Source organism: Chrysemys picta, chromosome 5, assembly GCF_011386835.1.
Source record: "Chrysemys picta bellii isolate R12L10 chromosome 5, ASM1138683v2, whole genome shotgun sequence".
In the NCBI taxonomy this organism is placed as follows: Eukaryota; Metazoa; Chordata; order Testudines; family Emydidae; genus Chrysemys; species Chrysemys picta.
Genome location: NC_088795.1, coordinates 14,311,210 through 14,339,083, shown reverse-complemented (window position 1 = coordinate 14,339,083; position 27,874 = coordinate 14,311,210). Strand labels below are relative to the sequence as shown.

The 27,874-nt window shown below is 44.7% G+C and overlaps 1 protein-coding gene across 1 annotated transcript; it reads right to left on the bottom strand.

Annotated features, from left to right (window-relative positions):
• Positions 1 to 141: 141 nt before the first annotated feature.
• Positions 142 to 15,417, bottom strand: GRSF1 (G-rich RNA sequence binding factor 1). The gene is made up of 10 exons (XM_005304118.4): positions 15,121 to 15,417; positions 13,280 to 13,433; positions 11,874 to 12,029; positions 9,915 to 10,058; positions 7,496 to 7,631; positions 4,223 to 4,407; positions 3,965 to 4,089; positions 2,484 to 2,619; positions 2,195 to 2,253; positions 142 to 324 (listed from the first exon to the last, which is right to left on the bottom strand). Exons 1-9 carry the CDS (start codon positions 15,415 to 15,417, stop codon positions 2,195 to 2,197), a joined length of 1,392 nt encoding a protein of 463 aa, XP_005304175.2. The 3' UTR covers positions 142 to 324.
• Between the last annotated feature and the right edge of the window lie 12,457 nt (positions 15,418 to 27,874).

The following is a 27,874-nucleotide window of genomic DNA, read 5'->3' as shown; positions in this document are numbered from 1 at the left end:
ATAGTAATGCAACACAAGTAGGTGATATTTCAGTGTCACAGCAACAACCTAGCTCAGAACTTACACTGCCTGTACTGTAGCAATTACTGTAATACAAGGACAGTTAATGGAATCAACCTTCATTCTGTTTTTACAGACACATTCCACAGTGTGAACACAATTTATTGTGCACTTTACTACATAAACCCATACAGAATAATTTTAGATACAGACTGAATTGCCTTTGAAAAAGTAAGATGTCTTATGGTTTCTTTGCTACTGAACAGGAGCACTTGTATTCTAGCTCCAAGAATGATGAGCAAACAAAACACTTCTTGCTTCATCCTGAAAAGAAAAAGGAAAAAGTGTTAGGGATTTGGGCATCAGCAGCTAGCATTTGGCAAATGCTAAGTTTTTCTTCCACCCCAACACCCTTCCCCTTGTGGTGTTTAAGAGTTCTCTACTGTGCATAGCTCTCAACAAGAATGAATACAACTCTTAAGCTTTGCATGCTCCTCACAACTTACCTAAATTAAGCCTCCACCACTAAAATGATCAGCTCTTTAAAATGGTATAAGCAGGTTCTCTTGACAAGTCTGCTGAAGTGAAGGAGATCCAAGCACAGAGCTAATCCAAATCATGTTCTGCAAATTAACCTATTTTCAACCAGACTGCTCACCGCCATGCACATTAAAGAGGTCACAGATGGTACTAACTACTCTTGTAAGACTTCACAGGAGATGTGTAGTGCAAGTGCAGAACATTTACTGCTTCCTCAAGTAACAAAAGCAGTAGTGGAGGTGGTCTTCAAGCTATGCATGGGATAAGTGTCTGCTACACCTGGCAAGGAAGATTAAAGCCTTGAAACTCAGCTAGCCCCTTACCTCCAACCTAATCAATGTAGCACTTGAGAGGGTTCCATCTTCCACTGCATTTGCTAGAGAGCTCAGACAAGGAAAGCGAAGGGAGGGAAAGATGGGAACCCTCTTCTATGCAGGGAATATAATCTAAAGGTCTACTCAATCAAAAACAAGTTGTTTAAAAAAATAAAGCCAAAATCTACATTCTGCAGAGGATATTTAAGGGAAGGATCTACAATTGTCTCAGAGCCCTATAGCCTGAGGACAATTTCCCGGCAGCAGGACAGCAGCCCCCGCTGTTCACTACAGGTAACTACATTTCATCAGGTTAAATAGACTTCAATCAGCAAAATCTTCAACTGCATGTGTTTAATCTCCACCCCTTTTTCTTGGCTCAGATGATCTAAGTATCATGCTCCAGTGGAGCATCTTGCTTTCTTCCACTTCAATGCTAGAACAAAGCTCATGCTGGTTCTCTGGCAGGTGGACTTTACGTAGCAGGCTCACAGTCCAAGCACAGCTATAACATGGGCTTTTTAAGGAGGACTGACAGAAAGCCAGCTGTTAGCATGAAAAGCTTTAAAAGACATTTGCTTAAGTAAACACATTTTGATCCTGGCCAGTGGCAACAACACTTTTGAGCCAGCTTCCTCAGAATCAAGTCAGTCAAGATTGCTCCCTCACATACATTCTCGTTTGCCCAGTTCCATCACCCATGATGTAGGCAACATGTTGCCCATGTCACTAACTAAGTATGTTGAACAAGTCAGCTATTTCAAATGCGCTCAAGGCACTCCACTGCAGTAGAAATGGTCAAGACATTTTTCAGTTACACCCAACTCTCAAAAATTGGTTCCCCAACTGAGAAACTCATGAGCCTAGACTTTCATTTCACCTTCCACAGTAGTCAGAGAATCAGTGGATTTAGGGGATGGGAACCCTTTAAAACCTGAATTTCAGCACAAGGTCACTGCTTAACTGGAGAGTCTGATGTACCACAGCATCCCACTCAGTTCTGTCATGCTTTACTGAGGGTTGTCTAAATGAGGGCCTGATCCAACTCCATTAATGTGAAAAGAATATTTTCAACAGGAATTGGATGGGTCCTTAGGTCAAAATATTCAAATTTGGGTGCCTGAAATAAGACATCTATGAGAAATTCATTATAAATTTAGATGCTTAACTTTAAGTATAGTTGTTTGAACATTCTAGACTTAGATTTTGACTTTAACCTACTTGTCTTCAATAGCTAAAGTACTGCATACTGGCACTGTGCAATACGAGTAAGCCTATGAAATAAGGGTCAAACTGTCCATCTTTGGAAACAGCATACCAAGGAGGGAAGATATACTTACCTAGCAATCTTGTTTTCTTTTTGGAGATGAATTCAGGAATAATTCAATATATCTATGCTCTGGGGAATAATTACAAAATGTTTTGTTTATAAAGTTTCTGAATAATAAAAAAAGTCTATATAGTGCATGTAACAGTCACACTGAGTAGAGTTAATCATTTCAGGCCTGAACAATTCAAGGCCTAGAAACTGAAAGGTGCTCTGTACTACATGATCAGTAGACAGCAGACTGGCACTACCGGGCTCAACAGCAATAATGCACAGCAGAAAAAAATGCAAGCATTACTTACGCACGTGTGACCTGTTCTTGGCCATAGCAGCAACTGCATCGTCAAGAGTCTCAAAATGTACATCTGCTTCTCCTGTAGCTTTCCCACTGGAATTATATTCCATGGTGATTTTTGCAGGTTTCAGTGGAGCAAAAAACTAAAGAAAACAAAACCTAAGTGAAAGATCAAGTATATATGGCTAGCAGGTAAGAGTCAAACTGAAAGGCAAGATGGAGCAACGGGGAGGAGGTGAGCTATGTAGTTTAATTCTATAAGTTTATTGCAGTGGTAATATTTCAACAAACCTTGGGAACTCCTATTTGATAGGAATTAAAAGGTTTTACAGTTGGTTACCATTTTTTCTTCCACTTATATACAAGATTCCTTCCAGCATAAAAGTTAGCTGACCATTTTGTTACAACTTGGTTTCTCGCTATAAAGGGAATACCCAGGTTGAAATAAAATGGTCAGTTAAATTTGATGCTGTTTAGATAAGCACAGTCATATTTAGACCAAATTTGCTTGTGCCCCAACATGCATCAGCTTGCATTGAAAAGTGTCCTGCTTGTCAGAATAAACTCCATGTCTCCTACCTATTTAGATGAACTGTATTCTACTTTTTTTTTTTTCCTGGTGAAAAACAAATCATCAGCTGTATCCATTGCATAGCCATGCTTACAGCTAAACATGGGGACAAATGCTGGTTATATATCGGACAAATCTTATCAAACCCATTCAGTTTTAAAACAAGATTTTTTGATTGAGCTGTAGAGAAGTTTATTTAAAAGATCTAGCATGAACATGTACACAAGAGTACAGTCACCCACTGTGGTTTGCCTTAAGCTATTGTAAAAATCTGTTCTTATAGTTATTTTAACAAAGCACCTGCAAGATAGAATGGGGAGAAGAAAGCACAATAGTCTATTTTGTTTGTAACATTTTTACCCAAAAATATTCTCGTAGTGAAGCTTCACACTCTGCTGTTCTTGTTGCTCTTGGAATTCAAATTAGTTTTACCTAATAGCAGTACTAGCTCAAATAATTTAGCACAAAACCAAGGCCTGGCAGCAATTTAGAACAGACAATTTGAACAGTGCCTACCACAATGACACACCAACCTAGTTGAGGCCTCTAGGCTCTACTGAACCATACATGTTAAATACAGAGCTAGAGGATTTTTTAAGATTGGGAAGTTCACACTCCAAGGCAGAAATTATATGTGCATTTACCAAAAGTTACATTTACAGCAGTAAGTGGGGCACTTTAAGTATATGGCTTTAATTAGCTATTGAACCTGTTCTACCCACCTACCATCCCCCACAATGTGTCTGAATTTTGTCCTTCCACCTCTTTAAAACATCCCCCATTTCCACATGCAATCCATCTGGAAATTAGGCAACATTAAAGTATTTATAGCATAAAAGGTTGATAGTCTTCAAAGTGTAATCAGGGTTTAAATTGTCACTAATGCTGTACAGTCATGTGATCATACTGTAACGTACATTTACAATGTCTTGGGCACTAGCGTGGAAAGGCAGACCTCTCAGATGGACAAAATGCAGCAGTGACAAGGTACTCCCGAATTCTGACGCGGCCCGAGGCTCGTCAATCACTTCTCTGTAAGAGTCTTCACAAGTGAACAAAAGCAACATTAGTACTTGCAACATTACACTCTTGTATGTTTATGTACATGGTGCAGACAAAAGCAAGAGTATATGCAAAGGTGCTTCAAAGAACAAATGCAACAAGCAAGAACTCACCCTTTTCTTTTTCACTTTCACAATCTACAGTCAGTCCTAGGGGCTGACCCTGTTCATTTTCTTCAAAGACTGATTCTGATTCTTCTATCGGTTTAGTACTTGGATAAGTATTCATCTTCTTCCCCCTGAACAAACCACTATGGGTTCGAACTTCACTCCTCCTACTTGGAAATATTTCTATATATCTAGATTTAAAAGGAAAAAGGATTACATGGTACGCCTACACACCCATAGAAAGAATACAGAATTTTCAAAAATGTTCAATTACTTTCATGTGCAATGCTATCACAGTTCCTACTGGATGCTGCTCTGTGGGAGTTCGAAATCACGCATCACAACTTGCAGCTACCCTGAGATTCATTAAGAAGTAGAGAATTCTGGACCGTCATCTTAAAGCTAAGTTTTCAATTGCACCAAGTAAGCCTGCCTCTGCCACTTAAAATGAATCTTTTAAAGCTTTAAAAACTACTTGCTGCTTCTCCGGAGTAAATCCAAAATGGTCACAGTGATTTCAAGTGTTGATGGGATTCTAAAACCCTGCAGTTTGCTCTTCAACACTTCTGTGACTCTATGCAGCCACTTGAATAATCTTAACATTTGCAGCACTCCCACAGACCAGTTCAGTATTAAAAATAGCAGAATAAGTTAGGAAAGCATGTAGAAGAAAATGTCATGATCACTACATAACAAGCATGGTTCCAAAGAGCATGAGATGAACCACTTTCTTCATCTGATATAATTGCAAGTGTGGTGCTCCAATGGCATGCCCTGATTTCATACATGTAAATTTCATTAAAGCTTTCAGTACAGTCTTGCCTAGAAATACTGAGGTTTTGATACAAAACTGGTTGGGCCATAAACAGTAATTGCAAAAGATCCAGAATCAAATTAATCAGGGTAAAAGACGCAAGCATGAGATGGACAAGTGTCTTATCCTAACTGAAATCTACTGTAAAATTACAGCTCTCATCCTTCAATGAACAAATGCACCAACACCTCTCAGTGTCCCTCTTTCCATACTTCCCTACCTGAATAAAACCAGCAAAAGGCCCCAAGCAAGCCTTTTAGCCATTCTGGGTCTTTAAATCTTACAAGCTATTAGGTACCATGCAATCCAAGGTACTAAATCCTAGAGCAGTTAAATGGGAGTGCTGAGATCAGGAAAATGGCAATCAAATGTGCTGAGCCCCTTCAGAAGGGCTTCTAAGAGACAAGAAAGAATATTCAGGAATATGGGGAACCCAGAGATAGTGCCCAGGGACATTAGTAGCCAGAGAAGAGACAAGCCACATTTCTGTGCAACAGTCGTGATAATAAAAGCCACATAGAACATCACTTCGGTGTGGACAAGATCTTTAGTCTACAGTCGCTTAAATGGAGTCTACTTCAGTGTTTAAAAGGATGCTATCAACTTAATTCAGAACCAAAATTTGTGTTTTGTTGCATAAATAAGGAGTAATTTGCATTTTAAAAAATGTTTTTTTAAACTTGGACTTCTGCAGCAGCATGAATTGCAATGGATCAGCACTGTACTGGTGCAGGAAAACAAACGATCTAGTCTATTTTCAGTAGCTAAACCGAGAGCTGCAAACTGCATGGACAGGGGAAAGTCACTTAGAATGTCCTTTCTCTTTTAATCATTTAAGGTGCTATTAGATGTAACAAGGAAATATTGTTAATTATTGAAATGTAAATTATACAAAATTAGTCGAGGATCAAGAACAGAGTGGAAGATGATTGCCAGGGGGCCCAATCTTTAAAGAACGGAGTGAAAATGAATGGGATAACACAATTTAGATAAATAGGTTTTAGAAAAACGGACCAAGATGAACTGCAACATCAAGGCATACTAATAGAGCCCCATTTATATGAAAGGGGGGAAGTTATCACAAAATAGCCTAGGCCTCTATCTAGGTTACCCTTTTTAACCTAATTAAATCCGGATTTGGTCCTGTTCACACAGGCTGGACGAAACAGTATTTAAAGTTGGCCTCAGTAGTTTTTAACCACAATTGCTAAATTAGTCTGTTCCTAGTTATAGCTGGGGATATAGAAAGCAATAATGTGAAGGAAAATCTAGGGGAGAGAAGGGATGAGGGATGTCAAATTAGAGGCTCACAGTATGCTGAAACTACAAAAAGAAATAAAAGCAAAAGCAGGTTTCAGAGTAGCAGCCGTGTTAGTCTGTATCTGCAAAAAGAACAGGAGTACTTGTGGCACCTTAGAGACTAAAATTTATTAGAGCATAAGCTTTCGTGGACTACAGCCCGAAGACGTGGGCTGTAGTCCACGAAAGCTTATGCTCTAATAAATTTGTTAGTCTCTAAAAAGCAAAAGCAGTTATCCTGGGATGTGTTAATAAGGATTTTGTATGTAATGACAGAGGCAACAATCCCATGTCGGTGAAGCCATGCTCAGTATTGTATACAACTAAGATGTCTTCATTACAGATAACAGATACAGTGCAGGAAATGCAAAGGAGAGCAAAGACGCTCGAGGTTTTAGCACGTATGATGAAAATAAGGTAACAAAACCCAGAGAAAAAGGTAGCTATGACCACCATCTACAAATACTAAACAGAAGGAAAAAGAAAAATGTTAAATATTAGGCAAGAATTTTAATAGATAGAATACACTTGTCAGGCCATGTTCTAATTAAAGGGGAAGCAGACACCTCCCAGTTTGTTACTCCTCCCTCTTGATACTGTCTGGATACCTCTGACAGGGATGACTCAGACCTCTTTAAAATACATTTCAGAAGAACCTATTTTTTATTTGGCATGCACCAGATTCCACCTAATTGCAGGCATCAAAAAAATTGCCTTGGAAAGACTATCCCAGCCCAGCAGATGCTTTACCCATCCTCCTGCAAATTATTCCATAATGTTCCCATTTAAATTAGATGGGCATTGTTAAAGCCAGAATCCTGGATTAGTGCAGAGTAATGGACTACATGTCCCAGAAGCTTCTTTCCACCTTCACTGTCTATGAAACATCCAGTTCCCTTAAGAATTCTAAATACTACATCCAAACATCTCACCAAGTCTCCACTCTGCACAAAATGTTTCCAACGACACTCATGCTAGCATGTATGGCTGGGGAAAAGCAAGGAGGGGGAGTGAAAGAGCATACTGTCAATGAACAATTTGGAACAAAAAGGTGAACACAGTTATGTTTGTTCACTGTTTATAGGCACAAGCTTTAAGTTATTCTGTATCCCTTAGATTAGTCATAATGTACACAAACACTTAGTTAACCACACTGAAACACATACCGATGCCCAATTTCCTCCTTATGCTTTAACAAGGCTTGATTTGCCATTTGTGGTGCTGCAAACTGCACAAAAGCTTCTCCTGTTTTCCTTCTTCCTCTGTGATCCATGACAAAAGTCATCTCAACTATATCCAAACCTTTGGGAGGGGGGAAAAAAAAGCATTTTCTATGTGAGCTGTAGCATATGCAGTTTTCCTTCTCTTGTTTTAAATAGATGAAAACGTACCTACTTCTGAACTGACAGTTCAAGTTGCCCTGAATAGAACTGGTCAAGTACTGAACGTTTTCGATTGTTTTTAAACTTATTCCTTTCCTACCTTTTCCTTGATTTGTACATAAAGTTTACTTTTATATGAGCTTTACTCTCTGAAATGTTGGTCTGCCTGAGTTTTCAAAGGGAAAATAAGTGATTACCACAAGATTTCAATTCTCTACATTCTTCTGTTTAGGGTTGGTTGGTGGTTAAGGACAGAGGACCTAAAGCACATGAACAAGTTATCCCTACTCTACAGCTGGCAGGTGCTCAGCTGAGAACAGTCTTATTCTCAATTTCTACCAACCCACACAGAAGTCCGGGGAAGTATTCAACCATACTTAAATTATGATTAATCATTTTTCCAATGTGCAATCCTTTCTGCCACACTCTAGAGAAGCCAGAGACATAATAATCATGATGTTTGACATAGCGTAGAGCTTCTAAAACTCTACGCTATCTCTAAACCAAGGCTTGAAATGGACCTGGTTGGGCTGAGTTGCTCACCTGATTTTTTTTTTTCCCCTGGAGGGCTGTCATCTTGTTCTCCTTCATTATATTCATTAACAACTACGATATCTAGCTGTTTTGACTTTAAACACATTCTGTTCATGTTCTGAAGGTGACACAGAAACATCTGCCTGAGTTTGCAGACAGCCTGAAACAGTGGCTCTGAGAAGGTCACATTCATCTCAACCATGTGTTAACTAAGATGCCTAGTGAGGATCATTTAAATATCAACATTGTTAACTATTTCAATGCTCAATCTACATAAGAAAGGAGTGATATTATGAAGAGGTGCACAATATACCATCAGTGACATTCATTTTGGCACCATTTTATCTATTATGTGCCTTAACTTTTGCATCTTATTTTCATCATAATCTTGGCTCTACAAAGTGGAAGCCAATCTTGCAGAGCCCAGAAGGGAAGCCAACTCTCTCCCGAGTCTGCGTGGGCCGCCCCTCAGCAGCAGGGTTCTGTTCTGCTTTGGTGCTGGGCATGCATCCCAAATCTTAACGGGTGCTGCTTCTCCCTCTTCTGGAAGCTGTTGGCAGAATTTGTAACTGCTGCACTATTGCCTTCCTCAGCCCAGATTTTGAAGCTTTTCTTCACAACTGAGGATGCCAGAGCAGCAGATGTGGAGTTGCACTGTATGTGTGTGTTAACAATGCTGTAGGTGACCTAGTGACTGAGAGAGACTGTGTAACTATAGTAGGGCTAGTGAAAGGTTTATTATACACCTATATTGGTATAATTCAGCGAGGGCACATCCCAGCACACACTGGAAAGACAGTAGAAAAGATACTGGCTTCAAGGATACAACATTTTGTTTGCTACAGAGCTGCAAGGCTTGTTTTACCAGGGCTGGGAGCTAAAAGATCAAAGGGTTCTAAACTGTTAAAAAATGACTTAGCAGCTGTGTAGGAGGGTGATCAAAAGACTGAGCAGGATGACACTGCCTGAAGTAAAGAGGTGAACTGGTTTGTGAGTTGAGGGCAGAGACTGCCATGTAGGGGTGTCAGCAGGAAGCTTAGACCTGCCAGTATCCACATGCAGAAGGTTGTCAGACAAGTGTACAGTCGGTTTATTGTTTTAAGATTTTTTTTCTGAAATGCTTCTGGTTTCCTATTCTCTGCCTGTGGCACACAGTGATTTAGTCGCCTGTGGGATGTCTAATTTTGGTTGTTGGGTTTAGCATGCGGGTGCTGGTGGCCTGTGATATACAGGGAGGTCAGGTCAGATTAGATAATCTGGTGGTCTCCTCTGGCCTTAAACTCTGTGAAGCCGTTTGCTTTAAGAAGGCTGTCTAATCACTGGATACCACTGGTCACAGCCCTCGGAGGGAAGAAGGCAGCAGGTTCTGAATTTAAATTGGACCTGCCAAGTTAATCATGGTTAGTACCAGGGGACTACAACCAAAGGCTCGGTGCGAGAGTGGGAAAATTACGTGATGCCACCATGCCTGAGACGGAGTGCACTCAGACCAGGAAAGGTCAGAAATGAAGTTAGCCCAGAAATTGTGACAGCCATAAGCATCAACATGTCCTGTAGACAGCATGAGACGACGACATCATCATATTGCACTTGAATTTCTATAACTCAAATTTACAACAGCTAAGCAGAAGATATTATTTAGAAGATATTAGCTGAAAAGAAAAGTCACCTGCAAAGAACTCTGCAACGTCTGCTTCAGTACAATTGTAAGGAAGGCCTCTGAGGCGTACAACTCCATCGTTAACTGCAGGGGAAGAACTGGACTGCAGACTCTTCATTATGGCATCTACATCTTCATTGTGTATTTCAAAAACTGCAAAGAATACAAGACAAAACTGTAAATCTTCCTTTGCACCCCAACCCCTACAAAGTCACTCTGAAGAAACATTCTTTTCTTGGTTTTGGGCTGAAGCAATTCGATTCTTTCAACTTTAAGTGTAGTTTTTGCTAGGGTTTCCTGAGAAGTTTAAAAAACGTTTGACTTGCTATGTGATGGGGAAAGGCATCACTTTCGAACCTGCAAGCCACAGAGCAACTGATAGATCTTGTAGTGTGGGATTGGGGACAGTTGAGTGAGGTCACAGGGACAGATGAAGACAGGAGCAGCTATCCTTGGCTGAATGAAAGTGTAGGGCTACAGGAGAACATGTGCAGATATGCCTGGTTGAATGGGGAGTGGCGATGCAGGAAACACAGGGGCAGATGTGCCCTGACTGAATAGGGAGTGGGAGTGCAGAGACACACAGAGAGAGGGGCCTGACTGAATGGGAGAGGCAAAGGGTCAGCCAGAGTCTGCATGGGGGAGGCTCACCAACCCCTTAACAATTCCGCCCCCCTCCAAAAATACCCCCCAAATCCTGTTCCATACTTCTCCCACCCATACCTAACAACACTCCAGGTTCACTCCCAGGCTTCTTTCCAGCAATTACTTCCCTCTCCCTTGACTCACCCGTCACCCCTGACTCCCTCAAGCCTTTGCATTGTTTCTGAGGGATGCGGGAAATACATTTCTGTATGCTAGTTTAAATGAATTACTCAACGTTCTGTATTAATATACCTAGTAACGAACCTACTAGTCAGAAAACATCTCCTGAGTCTTTGTTGTTGTTGTCTGTATTGTTAGACACTTGCTGAAAGGTATTTTGAAATAAATTACCAAAATAATTGAAAATGGCATGATTATATTGTGTTATTTTGACAGATAAAACATGTAGAATTCTAAAGTATGTGCAGAATTGTTGGGGGCAGAATTCCCTGGGGATACCATAATGCACTGCAGCCGTATGAATGCCACAATGCACAGCCTCTCTCATCAAGAGGGAAGACTGTGATGCATCATGAAAGATGGAGTCCAACCAGGAATCCTAGCCTATAGAGGAAGATGGGAGCATGATACCCATGTCGTGGAGGCATTTCAAAAATGAAATGTTTTTAATTTTGGACAAAATGTCTCAAATTTTGATTTTTTGTGGACAATTTTGATAAAATATTCTTTGTTGATATTTTCCATGGGAAAAGAATCCATTTTCCAACCAGTTCTATTGGAAGTAAGACAGGAGGAGAAATGGCTGAAGTGTGTAAATCCATTTCAGAGAAATTACAAGCAAAAATGTAAGGCAATTCTTGGAGAGTAAACAATGACTTTTCAATCCCCTTCTCTCCAAAGCTCTTTGTATTATTTGCCCAACCTTCTTCATAAAATGGAATCATGGGATAAGATGTGGTAGTTGAGCTTTCAAGGGGATTTATTTAGTTTTGGTGAAGTTTGGGAGCAGAAAGGGAAAGTGTATTTGAAAATAAACTTCAAAACAGGAAGCTAGCTTTAACTTTAGTTACCCTCCAGGCCCTCTTTAGAATTAAGAGTTGTAACAAAAACAACAACACTGAACAATGCCTAAAGGTTTTTGCTTATAGGTACTAAATAGTAAAAGTGTGTGTGATGACGCTGGTTGATATACAACAGTCTTCACAACCACATTTCTTGTAGTTACTGTTCCAGTCCTTTTAACTTCTAAAAGGCTTTCCCCTCGGTTCCCCAACACAGTAATAGCTTTAGTTTTGCTCCGAAATATTCTTTGCCTGTTTTAATATATGTAGATTACTTTCAAAACAGACGGATTAAACGTACCTTCCACATACCGCTGACCCATATATTTCCGGTGCTTTTCTAAGGCATTCTGCACATCCTGTTCTGACTCTAGTTCAATCAAAGCATCTCCTCTGCGTCTGCCATCCCTGTTTAAAAGGAAGTGTATCCCACTCTCGCCATTTCGAATCCTGCAGTCTAGAAAGTTACACATAAAAGATACAGTTAAGGAAACAGCACAATATTGATTTATTGTGTTTCTTCCTTACCATAATCTGCTGGCCCAATTGAAACTGAACATTTTGATCTTATATAAAAACTTCACCTAAGCAGCACACTACAGTATATCAAACACAGGACAGTAAATGCCATACAGATGCCATTATCTAGAGATATATATAGAGAGAGATCTCCACATACACACAACTAGGATCATACATTGCCTTAATTTCAACTGGTTATCAATTTAAGGCCTTGATCCTACAATCTGTTCTAAACAGGTGGACATTTATACCCACGAGGAGTGCCATAGAAGCCAGCAGAGTTCTGCACAGATGCAAGGATCTACCCACTTGGATCAGATTGTAGCATCAAGGCCTTACCTGGTTGGCAAATTTTTATTTTTTGAATTTGTAATTCAACTAATTTGAGTGTATTTTAAAATGTAACTTTAAAAATAAAGTTAAATGATTTATTTGTACTAGAGCTGTCAATTAAGCACAGTTAACTCATGCGATTAACTGAATGAATTGCAATTTAAAAAATTAATTGCAGTTTTAATTGCACTGTTACAGTGCCATGTGAACGCCTGTTCTCACTTTCAGGTGACACTGTAAATAAGAAGCAGGCAGCATTATCTCCTGCAAATTAGAACCAAACTTGTTTGCCTAAGTGATTGGCTGAAGTAGGACTGAGTGGACTTGTAGGCTCTAAAGTTTTACATTGTTTTATTTTTGAGTGCAGTTATTTTTTTGTACATAGTTCTACATTTGTAAGTTCAACTTTCATGATAAAGAGATCGCACTACAGTACTTGTAGTAGGTGAACTGAAAAATACTATTTCTTTTCTTTTTTACAGTGCAAATATTTGTAATAAAAATATAAAGTGAGCACTGTACACTTTGTATTCTGTTATAATTAAAATCAATATTTGAAAATATAAAACATCCAAAAATGTTTAAATAAATGGCATTCTATTATTAACAGTGCGATTAATCGTGATTAATTTTTTTTAATCACAATTAATTCTTTTAATTGCTTGACAGCCCTAATTTGTACCCTTATGAGACAGAGAGAGACTGAACACAGAATAAATAGCTCCACCATATCAAATACTTATAAAAATGTAACTGAATAGTAAACACAGAATTTAAGTTTTAGGGTCAATCATTCATATTTAAAAACACATTCAACCACATCACATCTCTATACAAGACCAGATATTATACCAGCGAAAAAGTTAAGCACATCTTCAACAGTGCAAGAGTATGGCAATCCTTGGGCTCGGATAAGAAACACATCATCTTCCTCTCCTGTCTTGGATGGAATTGGTGCATGCTCTGAGAGTGGAGGAGACTCATCTTGAAATGAAGAACCTGAATCCTTTGAAAAAAGAGGAGAGTATTATTTAAAAAAAAATAACAGCTGCTCAACTACTTGTTTCACTAATAATTCCCTTCTGTGTTAAAACTATTAAATGAATATTGTGCTGGCTATCACCAGCAATTCAGAGAAGTAAACAGAGATAAAAACAGTCTATTAATTTACCCATTCAAACTGTAGGATTGCGCCTAATAAAGATTTTTTCAGTCCCAGTAGTAGTAAATGACTTAAACAAAAAGAACTATATCTTAAAGTCTGCTTTTCAGGGTCTCCACCACAGATAATGCCTAATAACTGAGAGGTGCCTGAAATCTTTGGAAGAAAAGAGAAAACTACTCAGATTATTCATATTTTGTTACAAACTCAAACACAGACCCAGTTTCTGTGAAAAATTCACTATGTTTTACTTTTTATTAAGCTTAAACATAGGATTGAAAAGTCCACACCCTCCTCACTAAAAGGATGGAAGGAATAGTGAAATCAATGAGCTAAACAGGTAATGAGAAATTTAATTTTAGGGACCCTGAACCAGTTGCCTAAGGGCAACAGGATACCCAAGACCTTCCTCTGAAAACCATTTATGCTATGCTACAAATCTAGCATAATTGGGCAATTAATCATTAAAAAAAGTTTATTACACAAATCTCAGTATTCAAGAAAATAGACACAATACAGAAAAAAACCTGTACACAACAGTTCAGTCATTTTACAGGTTTCAGGGTAACAGCCGTGTTAGTCTGTATCCTCAAAAAGAACAGGAGTACTTGTGGCACCTTAGAGACTAACAAATTTATTAGAGCATAAGCTAGTGGGTTGTAGCCCACGAAAGCTTATGCTCTAATAAATTTGTTAGTCTCTAAGGTGCCACAAGTACTCCTGTTCTTTTTAAGTCATTTTACAGAAGGATAGCATTCTAGAGAAGTTACTCATACAAAAAAGTCTGTGGCTTCTAATTTGCTATCTTGACAAGAGGCTGGGTATTTAACACCTCAGATAACGAAAGTCCTCCCCACCTAGGCATGATGGAGAAGGCAACAGAGGTGACCTTCAACAGTGGGCAGAGGAGTTCTCCCAAGGGTGGCAAGAGTTTTTTCTTAACCCTATAAGGGCTCCAATAAATGGATTTTCCACTGACCTTCTGGGGATAAACTGAAGCAGTGGTCAATAAAGATTAGGGGGTACATACAGGAACAAGGACATGAGAGAGGGAAAAAACAGCCTCTCTCCCCTGGATAATCTTATATCACCCACAGAGTGGATGCCAGGGAGTGACCCCAGTTAGTGGGAGATTGCCCCTAGTGACCCTAGAGAAGGGCAAGTTGATGGAAAAGGGAGTGACCCCCCTAGAGACTAGGGATGGGAGCCCCCCTGCAGATTGAAGGGATGGGAGCAGATTTAGAGGGACTTGGGCAGAGATCTGGGGGCAGTGGAGGATGAAGCAACACCCACAAGATCCCCCAGAGATTGGGGGTCAGGGTCAGTCGGGGGGACAGTTATCCTCCCTTTAGGGTCCCCCCGAGATTTGAAGGCAAGACATCAGGGGAGGGGACAGCGGCCCCTTTGGGGACCCCCTCCAAGAAACGGGGGGCAGCGACCCCTAGGGTGGGGGGAGGTTCCCCGGGGAAGGGGGTGCGGGCTGAGGGCCTGCTCCCCCTATGCTGCCGGGGAGGGGGGGAGCCCATCGTACCTGGCCGTAGCTCCGCCCCGGGTGGGCCTGGTGCAGCAGCGGGCCCCGCAAGGCCCCGAACCCGGGCCCGGCCAGCGGCAGGCTGCCGGCGGCCACCGCCACTTGCAGGCCCCGGCTCTGCGCGGCCGCCCTCCCCAGCAGCAGCAGGAGCCGGCGGCGGCCCGACAGGCCGGAGGCGGAGGCAGAGGCCGCGGCGGGGCGCAGGGGCAGGCAGGCCGCCCCCGTGCGCTGGCAGCTGCTGCAGCTACAGCCGCAGCCCCGGAGCAGGGCGCCCAGCACCCAGCGCGTCCCGGCCATGGGCGGCGGCGAGGCGAGGCGAGGCGGCGGCGAAGGCGGAGCAGGCCCAGCACATGCGCGGCTGCGGGGACACCAGGTGGCCCGGGGCGGGCGGCTCCGCCTCCCCTTCCCAGGAGGCCCTGGCGCGGCGGCGGGGCGGGGCCCGGGCTGGCCTCCATGGCGTGCGGGGCCCGGCCCAGCCTGGCCTAGGGGCTTAGCGCCTCCCGCCATCCCCGCCCGTGTGGGGCTGCCCCGGGCGGGCTGGGTTTAGCCCTGCAGTGATACCGGGCTTAGGGGGCTGTGAGCGCTCGGTTACACGGGGGGGTCGTGCCGGGTAACTCCTAGTGTGGACGCTCCGAGCCCGGAAGAAGAGAGACACCCCCCCCCCACACACACACACACTCGGTCGCTGAAACCCCTGGAGAAAAGACCTCGACGAGACCGACCAAAGGCAGGAGTCAGGGCTTGTGTGCACCTGGGGTTGGTCGGGAGCAGCGGCTCCCCATGACTGGGTGGAGGCTCTACCCCGAATAAGGGAGCCTGGTCGCCCTTTAGCTTAGTGCGCTTTGAAAGAGGGAGGCGGTGTTTCCTAGTGGGTAGAGCACTGGGCGAGACTTAGCACACCTGGGTGCTGTCCCTGGCTAATCCACTGGCCTGCTGGGTGACCTTGAGCAAGGGGCTTCACCTCCCTGTGGCTCAGTTTAACAATGTCCATCTCCTTTGTAAAGCACATTGAAGTCTACTTAAGAGCGAGGTGGTGTTATAATAGCTAATATATCCATCTTCCAGCTGAGTAAACTGAGGCATGGTGCACTTGGGTAGCTTTTCTAGGCTCAAACAGTGAGTCTAGCCGAGGTAGGAAAAGAATCCATGAATCTGGACTCCCATGTCCCTGCCTTAATCATTTAACCATGTTGTCCTCTCCCATTTAAATTATAGTTAGTTCCTATTTTCCCTTCTAAAACACTGTTTCCTATTTTGAAAAGCTTGGTCACTAAGGCGAAAGAAATTATGCAACTAACAGGGTGAAGGCAGCAGGAAAAAGAGGAATTGTCTCAAATGAATAAGGTCTGATCTACACTAGGAAATTAACTCAGTATAACTACATTAATTTGGAAAAATCCACACTCCTGGCGATGCAGTTAAACAGACCTAACCTCCCGTGTAAACAGCAATAGGTCAACCAGGAGAATTCTCCTCCTCTCGGGGAGGTAGAATTCCTATGCTGACAGGAAGAGCTATTTCATCAATGCAGGTCGTGTCTTCACTGAAGTGTTGTAGCAGTGTAGCTGCACCACTGTAGCATTTTAAGTGTTACTCCTGAGGGCATTCTGCGCAAAAAAATTATAAATTCTGCACACAGTATTTTAAAATTCTGAAAAATTTATGTCCTATAAATGCGGCGGCTCCAGCATGGCATTGGGAAGCACAGGCCACTGGCTGCACAGAGATGAGAGATCATGTTGCAGCTTCCTCCCCCGCGGGACATGGACTCAGTGGTGAGGCTGCACCAAACCTAACACAGCGCAAGGACTGGGCCTGCCCCAGAAACATCCCAGGGCCCTGCCCCTCTGTGCCAGGTGCATCAGGTGTGGGCAGGGAGGGGATTAGCGTGGGGGGGAATCCAGTTGTGGGTTAAGAGGGGTCTGTGTGGGGCAATCTGGGTGTGGGTGGCTCAGTGGGGGAATCTGGGTGTGGGGGGGTCTAGGTGCAATGGTAATGGGACTCTGCAGAGGGGTCCAGATGAAGGTGGGGGGATAGAGCTCAGCAGGGGGGTCTGGGTGTAGGGAGCTCAGTGGGGAGGTCCAGATGCAGTGGGAGTGGGGCTCAGTGGGGTGGGGATCCAGGTGCAGTGGGTTGGGGCTTGGTAGGGTGGGGATCCGGGTATGGGTGGCTTGTCGGGGTGATCCAGGTGCAGGGGGAGTGTGGCTTGTCAGGGGGTTCTGAGTGCGGGGGGAGTGAGGCTCGGCGGGAGGGTCTGGGTACGAGGGGGTCTGGATGCATGGGGGTTGGGCGGATGGGGGAGCAGCTCCCTGTACAGTGATCCCTCCCCTTGCAGCTGAGGAGCGATGGGTGCAGGAAGTGTGTGTGTGTGCGTGGCAGTTTACAGAACTTCCTACAGCTGGGAGAAATCTGGGGGTGGGTCTGACATAGCCCCGGATGCCATGCAGGGGAAGAGGAAGTCCCGTCCTCCCCAGCTCAGCCGGGTCTTCCCCAGTCTTGCCCCCTGCCCCACAGTGATTTACTTCTCTGCCAGCTGCCTTGTACACCCAAAACATACTGCTGGAGAGGGTCGTTTGACTGCTCTTGTGGCTTCCCTTTGCTTCCCCATCAAAAAGTCATTTTTCTGCAAGGAAGCAAAGAAATCTGCGGGGGATATAAATTCTGCACATGTACAGTGGCGCAGAATTTCCCCAGGAGTAAAGTGTGAACAAGCCCTAAGATACATGTGTCCTGTTGGGTTGATAAATGGATATCTCAGGTCCAATTAGGTTTAAGATGTAAATGAAGGCTTGTTCAGTTACAACATTAAACAGTGAAGTGTGGTTCAGGGTTTCATGTTGAGTTATTGTAGGCTTACTCCCATTGTAATAACCGCCATTACAATCTTTTAAACTTTTTATTAAAAAAGACACCGAAGAAGAAGGATAAACAGTTAAAGTATATGGAATGTAAAGCATTAAGTTTTTTTTTAGTTTTATTTTATGTATTCCTTATGCCCTTTCCCTTAAAGGAGTACATAGGGAAACCCACCACCATCACTACGCTTGAGAGTCTTTTACATGGTATTAATTGGTATTAAAGACAGTCCTAACTGTCCTTTTTTTTGGTGCGTAGAGAAAAGGTTACTTTAGATGGCATAGAACTGCTGTTGTTGTTCCTTTAAGATGAGACAAGCATACAATAGGGGGAAAAAAAGAATAATAGATATGCAGCTTCTGTTTCTGGTACTGACTTTCACTTACATCCTCACTGTTGGGAGTAATACCGGCCCAGCTCGTTATCTGATCAGCCACTCTGTGACCTGTGCATTGGGCTATTCAAGCTATTGCTGTTAGCTGGCCTTTCTGGTCACAGGCTCACAGCAGTGTTGAAAAAGGTGGAGTTATCGTGGCCAAATAAGCCAAATTCTTATCAGTCCGAGGCAAAAAGAAATAATGCAGAAAAGAAAAAAGGTAGGAAAGGAAAATGACACAAGGGAGGACGTGACAGCAGGACCCTAAGGCTTGCATGCAAGGTTGTCAGGATTTAGCCAAAGCTAGTGATGTTCTCTGGTTTTCCCTCTCTCTGATCTGCTCCGGTAAGGATTCTTTCAGAATTGGAACAGTGAAAACCCACCCTGTCATGGTGGATCCCAGGCTTCCAGAAGATGGTGGGGGTATTGGCAGCCATGACAGTGAAGCTCACACCTTTCATTCTCACATTCCACTGCTTCTATCTAGTGCAACCCCAGATAAACAATGTCAAAGAAGGGGAGGCAACCTCTCCCATTAAAATTAACCAATCCAAACATTTTGGTGATTTCAACTGTAAACACTTTCTCCCATTTCTAGAATGAGCTTGTTATGCCAACGCATGACTTTACCAGGAGTCTTGAAGGCCCCTTATTACCATTCTTTGAAAATAAACAGCCCATTTTGTACCAATCTATTTCTCTCCTAATTTTTGCTCATATTTGTAAACAATTTTATGTAATAGGATGAGTTGGACTTTTGTTACCTTGGACAACAGTCCTCTCAAATGTATTGGATTGTGGACACAAGAAGTCACATATATGGCTTTGCTTTTAAAGCTGAGCCTGTTGTTTTTTAATGTTCAAGGTTTTTACTTGTGCCAAACCCGAGGTTTGCATTCATAATGTGTATTTGAATATGCAGACCCAAGTTTTGCATATACAAAAACTTGAGTGCAGAAACTTTGCAGGTACAATTTTAGAAGCTGCTTTTGACAGTTTGGCCTATAACATAAATCAGCTTTCAGGCCAGACAGCTTTTCTCTGCATAACCAGATCATTGAGCCTCGCTGACTATGGCAGTGCTACATAGATCGTATTTTCATATAGAGAAATTGTTCTTGAAGATTTCTCAACTGAGTAGGGCACAAGCAGGATTCCCTTCAACAATAGGTGTATGCACATCTGTTTTCACCCATCTTGCCTTCAACATATCTGTTCCTCCACTGATGTGAAGAATATCTATGTGGATAGTATCCCATTCTAGAACCCATCTTGCAGTTTTCAAAGTGTCTGCAAGATTACCTTTAGCAGGCAACAGTTTGTTGGCAAAACAGCCTATAAGCAATATATGACAATGATTCCACATGTATTATGGCTTAATATGACACTGATATCTTCCGGGCATCACTGTGACTCCTGTAACAAAACATTTATATATGAATGTATTAATGAAGCAAAGACCCTACACCCAGGATAAGAAAAAGGTTCATTACATATGTCAAATGCACCTTGTATTTATTTATTCGTCAGAAACCCTGGTTAAGAAAGCCTATCTGAAAAAGAAAATCTGTTATAAGTACCTCTGAGCTTCCCCATCAATATCATATTTGATTAAGGATTTAGAGGATTTATATTCCTAGGAGACAGTGTATTGTTCATTGTTAACGATGTTATTGGTAGCAAAGTTGTGTGTTAAAAATTACCTACACAAATGCTTGTTTTCTGTAGCCTGAGATGCAGAAAGAAGAAAAGTCTTGAACAAGTCATGCATGAGAACAGGTGCTACTCTTCCAGTAGGATACTCTGCGTATCACCTTGCCAAAGCACAATTGTTGCCTTCAGTATAGTCATAAGTGATTTGTTTTACTTTAAATGATTCAAATAATGGGGTTTCCATGATTTTTCTTAGGAGACTAGTCTATATTCTAATAGCCTAGCCTGCAAACCATGTGCATATGTAGTATCATATTATGTGCCTACTCTGGGCTACATTGAATGATACTGCAAAACATCCATCACTGAGCCTCAGCTGCATGAGGGAATAAAATTTGCATGAACCCATGCAAAGGAACTCCATATCACAAACACCGTGGAGATCGCTGGAGAAAGCTTCCACACTTTATCTCAGAGATGCATATTGTTAGCATGTCAGGAAGTAGGGGCCACACACAGCATGGTAGAAGAAATCCATGGGATGTGTAGGAGGTAACAAATGACCATATTTATTATTCTTCCTAATACCCAGCCGTAACTGGACACGGTCAGGTTGAAGACGTGTCCTACTTCTGGTTTGGGGGTGAGAATTATGTTCCGTCACATAATCTTTTGTAATTCCTGGGGTAAAAATCACTTATTCATGCTTTGCTTGTTTGTTCAGGATTTGATTTAGTACACGAAAATAACTCTAGAGGTATTGACCATGGAGTCTGTCAGATATCCCCCTGTAAATATTCAGTTATCATATTAATCAATCATCTAGGTATCCATTCCCCTGGAGACAAATACCATACATTAATCAGGAAAACAATACACCTGCTAAAAAAACACCTTGTTATATACTGTAGAGTTCATCCAAGATGTAGGGTACAATATTCCTAGAGCCCTGGCATTAATGTACTACATTATATTAGTTGCAGAAGTGAATGTTGTGATTAAACATTGTTTTCCTCTCACTATACACCTTAGAAAGTTCATATCATTTTAAGTACATTTTTGTGCTACGAGCATCAAATGAATTAATGTTGATTAGTGAATAGAACCTGGAAACTTTCATTTGGAACCAAAGCATTTTGTCACGTGTTAGCTTTAGGGCCCCTTCGAAGTAGTTTTTTATGCTTTGTGGTAAAGTAGATGTGAGGCCATTGCTATCATGGGCAGTCTGAGCTAGTAGTCAGAGCAGGAGACAGGAAATGGAGCCAAGGGTCAGAACCAGTCAGAGACGAGGGTCAGACCCAGGATCAAAGTCAGAGAGTCAAACCAAGTGTTGGACTCAGCAAAAAGGATCAGGGAACAGGGCAGGGCGTGACTGAAGTCGGGGACAAGGCTGGGAGTCAAGTAGTTGACAGCACAGTATGTTGTAGCAGGAAACAAAGATCCATCTTGTTGCACGGATTACTTTCTGTCTCTTTCCGGCTTAAATAGTGTACCCGCTCCAATCAGGGGCTCCAAAGCTCTTCCAATCAGGTTCCTGTGAGCAGTACTTTTAGTGGAACATAAGGCCTTCTGGCTCTTAATTCTCCAAGCACTAAGGTTGGTGTTGTGGATGTTGTGGCAGGCCAAGAACCTATTAGCGCTGGTGCTGGCCCTCTGTCTCCTCCTATCTGTTAGATTCAACATGTCTTTACTTGCTCAGCTGAGCAGTTCTATGCTTATGTAACACTGCAGTCTGCTGCTGATTCCTCATATCCCCACTGTCTGGAATAAACAACTCTGCTGCCCTTAGGAATAGAAAAATGCTACAAGGCATAAAGTATACAGGTTATGTAATCTCCCATGACAGTTACCAAGGCAAAGCGTCTCCTATAGTATACTGCAGTAAGACTTTGAAATTTAGCTTGCTACTAAAATACAACATTCTGCAGGCAGAAGAGTGCATTTGGGTGGGAGGAGGGGGAGGAGGGAATGCGGATTATTCAGGTCAAAACCAGAATAGATCTGCATTTGCGTTTCCCCCCCAATATTTTTTGGCATAGGGCCTGATCTACCTGGCCAACAAATGCAGAAATACCCCCCTAGATACAGATTGTTAACAAATGTATTGATAAAAGTGCAATGTCATCTTAAATGCATTCTAATTACACTCCAGTTCTCCCCAATAAATCATTTTTTTAAAAAGTGTCTTGAATACAGAGTATTAAAATATATTATGAATAGAGCAGGGAGACACCAACGTGACATTCTGACTTAGTTTGGAACGCAGAAAAAGCTGTTCAACTTTTAAATGCATGAGTAAAGCAGGAGACTTTTAAAGTTGTAAGGCAAATTATTGAAAAAAAAAACCCTAGAACTTATCCTATAAACATTTTAAAACTCTGTGTTAAGTTCTAACATCTTTTGGCAAAGTCTAACTTGCTTTACAGCAACCCTGAAGGTCTCCTGCCTTTCTCGTGTATTTGAATGCTAAACTGCATTTTTGTTTGTTTGTCTCAAACTATGGCCCCGATCCTACAAGTTGTTCCACATGGACAGACTCTACAGCCACTGACGTGGAACTCAGGGATCCTGCAGTGGGCATTTGCTTGCACCCAGCAACTAAATAAAGGAGTGAAATCCTGGGCCTTCTAAAGCCATAGGAGTTTTGCCATTGAGTAAGGTTTCACCAACAGCCTATATCTTTAGATTGCACTTTTTATTTTGTTTAGACTAGAATACAAGCAGCAACTGGGTGAGAGACCAAGAAAAGTAAGAGTCTCTTGCTTGATCTAGGAGTTGTCTTGTATGGTAGGGACACCCAAAGCACAGTCCAAACAGCCCAGAAATGTGGCCTGCAGCTATTCTCCAATACTTTGATTTTATCAGTTGCTGAGCACCTTTTGAGAGGTGCTGTGCACCCTGAATTCCACCCAGATGTTGGGTCCCTTATCATAGAATATCAGGATGGGAAGGGATCTCAGGAGATCATCTAATCTAATCTAATCCAACCCCCAGACAGATTTTTACCCCAGTTCCCTAAATGGCCCCCTCAAGGATTGAATTCACAACCCTGGGTTTAGCAGGCCAATGCTCAAACCACTGAGCTATCCCTCCCCCCCCATATAAAAGAAAAGGGGGAAAAAAACCTAGAGAAGAAGTCAGCGACCCAGACAGGGAGGGCAGCAGGGGTTACTGGGGCTCCAGCGAGAGGGCGGTATGAGGGTCCCACCAACGCCGTGGGGTGTGGTGGGGGACCGCAGCACGCCCCTGATCGCTCTTGTGACTGTGTTTAGCCCTGCTGAGCCTTGCAGCTCCCTAGGTTTTTGGACCCCTGGGTGGTCTGCCGGAGCTGCTCGACCTCGCACAGCGGTGATCTCGGTCAGACGGCCCCACGCATGAAGGGCCGGGCACACGCCTGGGCAGCCCCGAGGAGGGAAGTCCCAATTGGTCCCTGGATCTGGGTGCGCGAAAAGGAAGAGGGTCCCAATCTGCCTGAACACTGGACGCCCGCCGCGGTTGGGGTTCCTGGACCGCGAACACCTGCCTCCCCACTATTCAATCAAAGTATAACTTGCAAGCAAAATATTACAATTATTTGCATTGATTTTTATTTCAAAATGTATCTCTAGCACTTTGCACACCGAACTCCTGTTAATGAGAGAAGAGATTATACCTCCACCTTCCTGTGGAAAAGGAAAGTTACTAGGGCGGGGGCTCAGGTAAGGGCAATGCTGTCAATTTCCAAGAAGTTTGAGTGCAGCAGTTTGCACAAACTGGATTGGATTGTAACTGCCCTGATCTTTAATTCAGAGGTGTGGCCCTAACTGACTGCTGGGTTTAGCCTGGTTGGACAAAGATTACATGCTAAACTAGGGTTCCTACTTGTCTTGATATTTTTAAAGCACTTGATTTCTTTCCTCAGAATTGTTAAGTGACTAGAGTAGAAATGTGAGAGCCAGCACTTGTGGGTTCTATTTCTGACAGTCACATATTTCCTGTTTGTTGGTGGGCAAATAAACCTCTGTGTGCCACAGTTTCCACACCTGTAAAATCGGGATAATGTTTTTTGAGTTCCTTGAATGGAAGGTTAATAGTTTCATGATTATAAGGCCAAAAGGGACCACTGCGATCATCTAGTATGTCCTCCAGTATAGGCCATAGGAGTTCCCTGAATTAATTCCTGTGGAACTAAAGCAAATATTTCAGGGTGGGGGAAAAATGGTTCTATAGAAGTGCAAAGTATTATATTCCTTGCAAATCTAACTCATAGGACGTTAATGGGTTATTAAATTCCTTTTGGTGAAGAAAGGGAGGGCTCAGGGCCGATAGGCTGCAGAATGCATAATGTTATGTTGCATGTTTGTCCTGTGACAATTTGTAAGTTAAAGCCATATATTTTCCTCATACAGTAATGTTTCCTGCAGCTGTAGTCTTAGCACAGAGTGCTGCATCCTTATATGAAACATACCTTAAAGAGGGGCCTGAACTTGGGGTACAAACAACAGAGGTAGGATAATTTCAGTGGTTTATCTGAACCACCTAAGGTAATGAATATTATACACACAGGTTGGCAGTCCTGAGTATGCAGTGTGGACTGGACTGAGTGGTGGAGGTTTGGGTGAAGGGGCTTTTGCGAGACCTTGCTGTTGGGGTGGCCTGAGATGGGGTAAATTGAGAAGGTTTTGCTGTTAGGAGGCATGCTGGTGTGTAAAGGGGCATTTGGCTTTAGTGAAGGCAAGGGAATGATGACAAAATGGTATGAGTGGGGGGCTTGGGTGTTTTGTGGGGCTGTTGGGAAAAGTGGGGAGAGGGAGACTTAGGGAATGCTGGGGGCTTTGGATAGATATGCTATCTACTTAAATGTCTTTTTTCACCAAAATATCTGAGTTGCATCATACTAATTAGTGGATTTTATCCTCACAGCACCCTCATGAAATAGGGAACTATTGTCTTTGCAGCAGATGGGAAACTGAGGCACAGAATGATTATGCGATTTACCCAAGGACAGACATGAAATCTGTGAGTCAGTTGGGAAATGGACCCAGGTTTTCAGAGTCCCAGTCCAGTGCCTTGTCCACTGTACTAATCTTGTTACTGGGAGATGCTAGTGCAGAATGGTGGGTGTTGGGAATGGGGTGTAGTGGGGGAGTCTTCAGTTTAGAGAAATGCTAATGGGGAGGTGTTGAGGGTATGTTATGAGGAAAATACTGGTAGGGGCTTTGGATGGGGCAAGTACTAATGAAGGTTTGGGGGAAGGTCTGGAATGCTGATAGGTTTATTATGAGGGAAATGCTATTGGGGATTTGGTGGAGACAGTTGTCCTGTTGCAGATGGATTCTTGGAGGTTAGGAAGGAGGCAATAGGGGGAGAGGTGGGAGGTATTTGGAGGAAGTGCTGGTAGGGGGGTGCCTTGATTGGGGAGAGGGTGTTGCAGGAAGTAGTGTTAGGTGAGTGAGGTGCTGTAAAAATGGGGTGTAGTGTTTGGATGGGAGGAAGTAGGGTGCTATGGGTGGTGTTTGGAGAGGGGGTGCAGTGTATAGGGGAGGCAGTGGGGCACTGTGGGCAGTGTTTGGGGAGGGGGTGTTGGGGTAGGGTTAGTGCCAGGGGGCACTGGTATGTGGTGTTTGGGGGAAGCAGTAGTAGGTGGTTTTGGTGGGCAGTGGGGGAAGTGTTGGGATGGGGGAGTGTGGGAGAGGCAGTGGCAGGTGGTTTTTGGGGGTGGCAGGGATGCTGGGGGCAGTGTTTGGGGGGGTGTTTGGGGCAGTGGTGGAGAATGCTGGGGGCGGTGGGGAACGGCTGGGACGGCGGTGGGGGTGTCTGGGGGCAATGTCAGGGTGTGTGGGGGGCAGTGGTAGGTGGTTTTGGGGGTGGCAGGGATGCTGGGGGGGGTGTTTGGGGGTGTGTGTGGGACAGTGGTGGAGGATGCTGGGGGTGGTGGGGGGTGGCTGGGGGCAATGTCAGGGTGTGTGGGGGGCAGTGGTAGGTGGTTTTGGGGGTGGCAGGGATGCTGGGGAGGGTGTTTGGGGCAGTGGTGAAGGATGCTGGGAGTGGTGGGGGGTGGCTGGGGCAATGTCAGGGTGTGTGGGGGGCAGTGGTAGGTGGTTTTGGGGGTGGCAGGGATGCTGGGGGCGGTGTTTGAGGGGGTGTTTGGGGCAGTGGTGAAGGATGCTGGGGGTGGTGGGGGGTGGCTGGGGGCAATGTCAGGGTGTGTGGGGGGCAGTGGTAGGTGGTTTTGGGGGTGGCAGGGATGCTGGGGGTGGTGTTTGGGGCAGTGGTGAAGGATGCTGGGGGTGGTGGGGGGTGGCTGGGGGCAATGTCAGGGTGTGTGGGGGGCAGTGGTAGGTGGTTTTGGGGGTGGCAGGGATGCTGGGGGTGGTGTTTGGGGCAGTGGTGAAGGATGCTGAGGGTGGTGGGGGGTGGCTGGGGCAATGTCAGGGTGTGTGGGGGGCAGTGGTAGGTGGTTTTGGGGGTGGCAGGGATGCTGGGGGTGGTGTTTGGGGGGTGTTTGGGGCAGTGGTGAAGGATGCTGGGGGTGGTGGGGGGTGTCTGGGGGCAATGTCAGGGTGTGGGGGGGACAGTGGTAGGTGGTTTTGGGGGTGGCAGGGATGCTGGGGGTGGTGTTTGGGGCAGTGGTGAAGGATGCTGGGTGTGGTGGGGGGTGGCTGGGGGCAATGTCAGGGTGTGTGGGGGGCAGTGGTAGGTGGTTTTGGGGGGTGGCAGGGATGCTGGGGGTGGTGTTTGGGGCAGTGGTGGAGGATGCTGGGGGCGGTGGGGGGTGTCTGGGGGCAATGTCAGGGTGTGTGGGGGGCAGTAGTAGGTGGTGTTTGGGGGTGGCAGGGATGCTGGGGGCAGTGTTGGGGGGGTGTTTGGGGCAGTGGTGGAGGATGCTGGGGGCGGTGGAGAACGGCTGGGACGGTGGTGGGGGGTTTCTGGGGGCAATGTCAGGGTGTGTGGGGGGCAGTGGTAGGTGGTTTTGGGGGTGGCAGGGATGCTGGGGGGTGTGTGTTTGGGGCAGTGGTGAAGGATGCTGGGGGTGGTGGGGGGTGGCTGGGGGCAATGTTAGGGTGTGTGGGGGGCAGTGGTAGGTGGTTTTGGGGGTGGCAGGGATGCTGGGGGTGGTGTTTGGGGCAGTGGTGAAGGATGCTGGCGGTGGTGGGGGGTGGCTGGGGGCAATGTCAGGGTGTGTGGGGGGCAGTGGTAGGTGGTTTTGGGGGTGGCAGGGATGCTGGGGGTGGTGTTTGGGGGTGTTTGGGGCAGTGGTGAAGGATGCTGGGGGTGGTGGGGGGTGGCTGGGGGCAATGTCAGGGTGTGTGGGGGGCAGTGGTAGGTGGTTTTGGGGGGTGGCAGGGATGCTGGGGGTGGTGTTTGGGGCAGTGGTGGAGGATGCTGGGGGCGGTGGGGGGTGTCTGGGGGCAATGTCAGGGTGTGTGGGGGGCAGTAGTAGGTGGTGTTTGGGGGTGGCAGGGATGCTGGGGGCAGTGTTGGGGGGTGTTTGGGGCAGTGGTGGAGGATGCTGGGGGCGGTGGAGAACGGCTGGGACGGTGGTGGGGGGTTTCTGGGGGCAATGTCAGGGTGTGTGGGGGGCAGTGGTAGGTGGTTTTGGGGGTGGCAGGGATGCTGGGGTGTGTGTGTTTGGGGCAGTGGTGAAGGATGCTGGGGGTGGTGGGGGGTTTCTGGGGGCAATGTCAGGGTGTGTGGGGGGCAGTGGTAGGTGGTTTTGGGGGTGGCAGGGATGCTGGGGGGGTGTTTGGGGCAGTGGTGAAGGATGCTGGGGGTGGTGGGGGGTGTCTGGGGGCAATGTCGGGGTGTGTGTGGGGAAGAGATGGGGTGGCCTGAAGCAGCGGGGATGGAGGAGCCCAAGGGCACTGCCGGGGCAGCCGCCGTGCGGAC

Excerpts from the sequence above, each read along its gene's own strand:
- GRSF1 (XM_005304118.4), bottom strand. The coding sequence starts at position 15,417 with ATGGCCGGGACGCGCTGGGTGCTGGGCGCCCTGCTCCGGGGCTGCGGC. Across the intron at positions 12,030-13,279 it reads TGTGCTTAACTTTTTCGCTG|ACTGCAGGATTCGAAATGGC; the intron begins GTATAATATCTG and ends GTAACTTTCTAG. Across the intron at positions 2,620-3,964 it reads GTGCCCAAGACATTGTAAAT|TTTTTTGCTCCACTGAAACC; the intron begins GTACGTTACAGT and ends TGTTTTCTTTAG.